The 7,501-nt window shown below is 47.3% G+C and overlaps 1 protein-coding gene across 2 annotated transcripts in view; it reads right to left on the reverse strand.

Moving 5' to 3' along the window:
* zfat (zinc finger and AT hook domain containing) overlaps positions 1-2,214 on the reverse strand; it is a 187,173-nt gene extending 184,959 nt beyond the window's left edge. Inside the window, exon 1 of one of the 2 annotated variants that reach the window (XM_072468251.1) lies at positions 2,045-2,214. In XM_072468251.1, coding sequence (XP_072324352.1) covers positions 2,045-2,063 — 19 coding nt within the window. In that variant the 5' untranslated portion in view covers positions 2,064-2,214. Of the gene's footprint in view, positions 1-1,459; positions 1,953-2,044 lie in introns of those variants that run through there. The other variant, XM_072468252.1, reaches the window with a different exon arrangement.
* Positions 2,215-7,501: the final 5,287 nt, after the last annotated feature.

Raw genomic sequence — 7,501 nt, forward strand, 5'->3', positions numbered from 1 at the left:
AACCCCATGAGTTGGTCACGTCCCCCTGGACCAAAGGGGCATCGACCTGTTCCATGCACTTGGCCGGGACTACGTCCTCATAGTGGACTATTTCTCAAACTACACGGAGGTAGTTAGGCTACACGACCTCACCTCAACTGCGGTCATCCGTGCGTGCAAGGAAACCTTCGCCCGCCATAGCATCCCGCTCACGGTCATGTCCGACAATGGCCCGTGTTTTGCCAGTCAGGAGTGGTCCAATTTAGTCAAACGATACATCACTCAGGTCACGTCCAGTCCCCATTACTCCCAATCCAATGGCAAAGCTGAAAAGGGGGTGCACATTGTCAAACGACTCCTGTGCAAGGCGGCCGATGCAGGATCCGATTTTTATCTCGCGCTGCTTGCTGACAGGTCAGCTCCATTGTCCACTGGCCTGTCACCGGCTCAATTGTTGATGAATCGCACGCTGCGGACGACAGTGCCGGACATTCATGTCCCGGACTTTCCGGTCCTTCGTCGAATGCAGTTGTCTCAGGCCCAACACAAATCAGCTTACGATGCCCGTGCCACGTATCTCCCTGCTCTGGCTCCTGATGACGAGGTCCGTGTCCAACTTCCAGATGGTGGTTGGTCTGCCACCGCTGTGGTGCTCAGACAAGTAGCCTCCAGGTCATTTTTGGCTTGTCTACAAGACGGCTCTCTCCTTCGCCCAAATAGGCGGACACTACGACTCCTTCCTCGCTCACCACCAGATCATCATGTCCTGCCTCGCCCTGTTTGATTAACTCACTGGTTTGTACATACTGTTGTTCTAGTTATATTATGTGTTACATACTGTCCATCTGCACTAGACACCTTCCAATGTAAATATCATAGTTCTTCTGTACATAGTCCTATAAATATGCTTGCATGTGCCCCACAGTTAGGAACATTCGGATACTACATTATTTATTGCCACAAACACATTTTTTTTCGAAAAGGGGGGATGTCATAATATATACATCAGTATATGATGGTGCAGAGACACACATTGACTGACACACTGCAAGACCAATCAACACACACAATAACCAGTTAGGGCACGGTCACTATAAAGACAGAGGGCACTAGTTTTCCCGCTCATTCGGGATGCAGCCTCTGAGACAGACAGAGCCCGCAGTCAGTAGCACAAACATCCACCATGTGCTAGCAGTATAGGCTGGTCAGGTTAGGCATAGGTCGTCAGTCAATCTATCAGTGTCGACCCACAGTGCAAGTATGTTTAACAGCTCTTAGTTAAATAAAATAGAGTTGTACTATTACAAGTGTTGGTAGCCTGTCTATGTTACTGCTAAGGTAAACGCAGTCTCCACAGATCCCGAGTACCCAACACATCACTGCAGATGGACATTTATTCCTGATACTTTTACTCTCTCTCTCACACACACACAGTTGCCCCTCTCCTGCAGATGGATATTTATTTATTCCTGATACATACCCTTCCCTCACACACTGTAATCCCTCTGCTGCAGATGGATATTTATTCCTGATTCTCTCTCCCACACATACACAGTTGCCCCTCCTGCAGATGGATATTTATTTATTCCTGATAGCTCTCTGTGTTGTCTCCCTCAATAGATGGACTTGTAATACTTATATTCTCTCTCACAGTTGCCCCTCCTGCAGATGGATAGTTATTCCTCATACTCTCTCTCACACAGTTGCCCCTCCTGCAGATGGGTACAATCTGACTGCAGTCCCAGGAGCAGGCACGAGGGGGCGGGCCTTGGCGGGGCTCCAGCCAATCGGCGCCCGGGCCGAGCTGCCAATCACACCGCGGCCGGCGGTTGACGGAGGACCGGTTACTTTGTAAACAACAAACCGGCCCAACTTTTATCGTAAAGAGTTTTCAGATGTCTGACTCGCCATCCGATTCGCATAATTAAGGGAGAACTTTTTTTTGAAGGTGTGTCGGGGAGGGGACCTTTCGGCGGGTCCCGGCCTCAGCTGGCAGCGCGCGCTACTTTTACCTTTCAAAAAAACAAGAGAAGAAAAGGAAAATGGCCCAGTCGCCAATTCTCACCTGGCGTCCGCTGATCCATCAGTTCCGATAAAAATGCATGTGGCTATAATTCTAACTATATTTGGGTGTTGAGCGCCGCTTGAACATTGTGTTAAAATTTTTAAAAATATATTTTTTCACTTTCTGACGAATCTGCGGAAGAAATATGGCGGCTCCCCTTACCCGGCGTGCAGCGCGGGGGCCGAGGAGCTCCGGGGTGGGGAAGGGACAAGAGGCGACTCCTGGGAAACTTCTCTCTCTCTCTCCCCCCCCCCCTTTGCCCTCCAGTCCTCCCACAGCGCGGCTGGAGGACCAGCTTGCTGTTCCAACAATGCCACGTTTGCCCAGTGTTGGTTTAAGTTTATCTCAAGGTTAAAAGTATATGTTTAAACATGCTCGAGTTGTCTGTGGGAAAGATGTGACTGTGCCCCACACCATTTGTTTTTTTTAGAATTAGCAATACTGAAAAATTACAATCATGAATACACCCTCTGGACCTGCCCCCACACAATTGTGATACCTGGAGCGAAACCCCCCCCCCCCCCCCCCACAAAGCAACACACATTTTCTTTTAAAGCCAAATACTGCGGATGCTGGAAATCTGAAATAAAAACAGGAAATGCCGGATAAATTCACTTTTCGACACGGAAAGGTCGTACGGACTCGAAACGTTCACCGTGTTTCTCCGCAGATGCTGCCAGACCCGCTGAGTTTATCCAGCGTTTTTTGCTTTTACTATGCATTTTGTTTTGGCTTCTGGGTCCTAGCAGCTCAAAATAGTCACACCTTTGGATTGAAAATGCAGGATAAGATAGTATTTTTTACACCTCTCTGTGTGACTGGTAGCCTGATAAACTGTAATGCAGTGCAGCAGTAAATGTGGCGGGCACCCCTGATGTATATCTGCATAATAATTAGTTCCGAGCTCTTTATGAATAATATAATATCCCTCTTTAAAAATAATGTAATGCTTTCTTATCAATATAACCGCCAGTCATTAACGCTTTTATTATAGCCAGATAAAAAAGATTAATAATTGACTTTTATAATTAAACTAAACACCTTTAAAGTCTGTTATAGCTTATTTACTTTTCTCAAAACATTAATCGTGCTGTTGCTTAGATGGTAGGTTGCTGTGCATCCAACTTGTAGCCTTGACACTCCTAGCCCTTCGTGATGAACTGGCACACTGCACGGACAATGTTGTGCATGTTGATTTTGATATTGTTGGAGTCATCCTGGATGCCACTAACATTGTATCGTTTGCTGATGACATTGATGGTGCACTGAACCATAGAACCATGTACTTCCTACGGTGCAGAAGGGGGCCATTCGGCAAATCGAGTCTGCACCCACCCTCTGAAAAAGCACGCTACCTTGGCCCACTCCCACTCCTGCGCCCTAGCCCCGTAATCCCATCTGACCTACTCCTCTTTTGACACAAGGGCTATTTATAGCATAGCCAATCCACCTAACGTGCACATCTTTGGACCGTGGGAAGAAACCAGAGTACCCGGAAGAAACCCACGCAGATAGGAAACACATGCAGACAGCGGGAGACCATGCAAACTCCACACAGACAGTCACTCAATCATAGAATAGAATTATAGAATTTACAGTGCAGAAGGAGGCCATTCGGCCCACCGAGTCTGCACCAGCTCTTGGAAAGAGCACCCTACCCAAGGTCAACACCTCCACCCTATCTCCATAACCCAGTAACCACCCCACCCAACACTAAGGGCAATTTGGACACTAAGGGCAATTTTATCATGACCAATCCACCTAACCTGCACATCTTTGGACTGTGGGAGCCACCCGGAGGAAACCCACACACACACGGGGAGGATGTGCAGACTCCGCACAGACAGTGACCCAAGCCGGAATCGAACCTGGGACCCTGGAGCTGTGAAGCAATTGTGCTATCCACAATGCTACCAGCTGAGTTGTAGGTTGAATACGGACTCTGGTCCTTCTCATTTGCTTAATGCTTTTGCATTACTGTGTGTATGACCTTGGAGTCTCAGCGCCACCAACGACCTTTGCTGGATTAGATCATTATGCACGTTCAATTTGTCTTCCCAACAATTTAGGCTGGAATTTGGTATGTTGACCTCTGTCAATCAACTATATGGAATTAATTTGACATTTCATTGGCTGGTTTCAACATTTTAAAAGGGACATTTCACTGAAAAACAATGACATTAACCACGGCGCTACCGTGCCACAACGTGACTTCCGGGGTCCATATCTCTAATTCCATCCTATTCATCATGCATAATGTTGGTGACGCTGAGACTCCAAGGTCATACACACAGTAGTGCCAAAAGCATTAAGCAAATGAGAAGGAACAAAGTCCGTATTCAACCTCAGCTGGAAAACCAGAAAAGATCATCCTATTCATGCATTCGTCAAGATGCTTCTTAATCACCGCTATCGTACCAGCGTCCACCACCTCCCCCGGCAGCGAGTTCCAGGCACTCACCACCTTCTGTATAAAAAAACTTGCCTCGCACATCTTCTCTAAACTTTTCCACTTGCTGAACCCTAGTAATTGATTTTTCCACCCTGGGAAAAAGCGTCTGACTATCCACTGTATCCATGCCAAACATAATTTTGTAAACCTCTATCAGGTCGCCCCTCAACCTTCGTTGTTCCAGTGAAAACAATCCGAGTTTATCCAACCTCTCGTCATAGCTAATACCCTCCATACCAGACAACATCCTGGTAAACCACTTCTACACCCTCTCCAAAGCATCCACACCCTTCTGGTAGTGTGGCGCCCAGAATTGTACGCAATATTCCAAACGTGGCCTAACTAAGGTTCTGTACAGCTGCAACATGACCTGCCAATTTTTATACTCAGTGCCCCAGCTGCTCAAGGCAAACGTGCCGCATGCCTTCCTGACCACCTTCTCCAACTGTGTTGCCACTTACAGTGATCTGTGGACCTGTACACCCATATCTCTCCAATACTCCTAAGGGTTCTGCCATTTACTGTTTAAGTACTGTTTCGACATGTAAGGATAGATCTCTTCAACACATTTTCGAAAGGTACACTTGATTCTCTTTGCCTTTAGCCCCCCCCCCGTGCTCTGTCAATGACATTCCTGTCACTGCCTCAATCTTCTCCCATTGCCAGAAAACATCGACCTTAATTGTGTTCTTGCACTCTGCATCTTCTTCAACACTTCTCACAGATGAGCTACTTTCATCCCTCTTTCCTTCATGTGGTTTGCCCAGCTTCCCTTTCTGGTCAACTCACCTTCTGCACTTCTTGTCAAAATGGTCTTTTCTCCCACATTTCCCTTGGCAGGACAACAGGCATAATTTCCATAGTGCCCCAAGTTGTCACACCTGAATCTCTGCTTTAGCTGTTTACCTTTACACATACCTAGATTCCGTTATGCCACCAGGTTAACCTCAACTTTTGTTGTGCAAATGGGATGAAGGGAAATTGTCTATCCCCTGAATATAGCAGTTGCGTTGGAAGCAAAGTTGGATTGGATTTGTTTATTGTCACGTGTACCGAGGTACAGTGAAAAGATCATTTGTACATGAAAAGAAAATACGTAATAGGGCCACACAAGGTACATAATGTAAATACATAGACACCGGCATCGGGTGAAACATACAGGAGTGTAGTATTAATCAGATCAGTCCATAAGAGGGTCGTTTAGGAGTCTTGTAACAGCCGGGAAGAAGCTGTTTTTAAATTTGTGCGTGTTCTCAGACTTTTGTATCTCCTGCCCGATGGAAGAAGTTGGAAGAGTGAGGAAGCCATGTGGGAGCGGTCTTTGATTATGCTGCCCGCTTGCCCAACCTGGTGTTTTAAGACTTCTTACTGTACTTTCCCAAGACAGCGGGAGGTGTGAATAGAGTCAATGATGGGAGGTGGATTTGTGTGATGGACGGGGCTGTGTTCACAACTCTCTGAAGTTTCTTGCGGTCTTGGGCCGAACAGTTGCCATACCATGCTATGATGCAGCCAGGTAGGATATTTTGTATAGTGCATCTGTTGGGAAGAGTCATTGGAAAGTCCTCATTCCAAGAGGTTTTGGAGCTTTGATATGATCTTGGCTGGGATTATGGTGTTGAAGGCAGAGCTGTAGTCAATAAATAGGAGTCTGATGTAGGAGTCGTTGTCGAGATGCTCCAGGGATGAGTGTAGGACCAGGGAGATGGCGTCTGCTGTGGACCGGTTGCGGTGGTATGCGAATTGCAGTGGATCTAGGCATTCTGGGAGTATAGAGTTGATGTGCCTCATGATCAACCTCTCGAAGCACTTCATTATAATCGATGTCAGGGCACCGGATGGGAGTCATTGAGGCACATTGCCTCAGTGTCATCTAACATCAAGCCACTTCCTCTTTCCAGCAGATTACGTGTCAATTTACCTGAATTGCAATGTTGAACTACCTGATCTATTTGGTTATTTACACTGTCAAAACATAATTGCATCTGTGTGATGCCTACCTCAAGCAGATCTCCATTGGATTACTGATTTCTCCTCTTTCCATCTCATTTGATGGAAAACAGATCTTTGGAATTTGGCATCACCATGTAATGGTTCTTCAAAGCTCTTTCACTGCAGGTTCATAATCCACCTTTTCCCCCATGTCAGGCAGTGCCTTGAAAGTCTCCCACAACAAAGTTCCACATTGAACAACAATAAGGCCCATCGCTGTGCTTTCTGAACCACTATTGCCCCATACAAAACCAGACTATGACCGTCAACAAATGCTTCCTCTAGCCACACATTCCATTCCACCCCTGAGTGTGATGTACATCCCCCATTGGTGGCCTTAGCGCATTACCTGCCCCACACCGGCAGGAGGATGCAAATCATTGATTTGAGTAATGGGCTATACCACCCCCCTCACCCCGTTACGCACCAATCTCCACAGCGGGAAATCCTCCAGGATGCTTTGGTGCAAGTTTGCCCAAATGTGGAAATGTGGCTCTGATGCGGTGGAACCCAAGGTGGGTCAAGGGGATCAGTGCATAACTAAGGTGCCTCCAAAGTCCATTGGAAGGTCCCTCTTCCCCCTACAATGCAAATCCTGCCCCCTTCATTGGTAAGCAGGGGCATCCCCCCCCCCCAACCACAAGATTAACAGGTTACCCCCCCCACAGCGTGCATGCATGAGGATGACCTGCCCCCATTCCCACCGATCCCCCATCAGACCTTCCCATCAGAAACCCCCATCAGTCCACTCATCAGAAACACCCTCCAGAGACACGCATCATAGACACCCATCATAGACACCCTTCACAGACACCCTTCAGAGACACCCATCAGAGACACCCTTCAGAGACATCCTTCAGAGACACCCATCAGAAACACCCACCAGTCACCCCTGCCTGATAGCTGAATAGCTGTCCAGGCAGTAGTGAAAATCACTGCATTTTCACTTACCTTTCCCTAACATCTGCTGCCTCAGACAAACGTCTTCAAAGCAGCAGCTGTTACAAGTGTCC

Source organism: Scyliorhinus torazame, chromosome 11 (assembly GCF_047496885.1).
Source record: "Scyliorhinus torazame isolate Kashiwa2021f chromosome 11, sScyTor2.1, whole genome shotgun sequence".
NCBI lineage: Eukaryota > Metazoa > Chordata > Chondrichthyes > Carcharhiniformes > Scyliorhinidae > Scyliorhinus > Scyliorhinus torazame.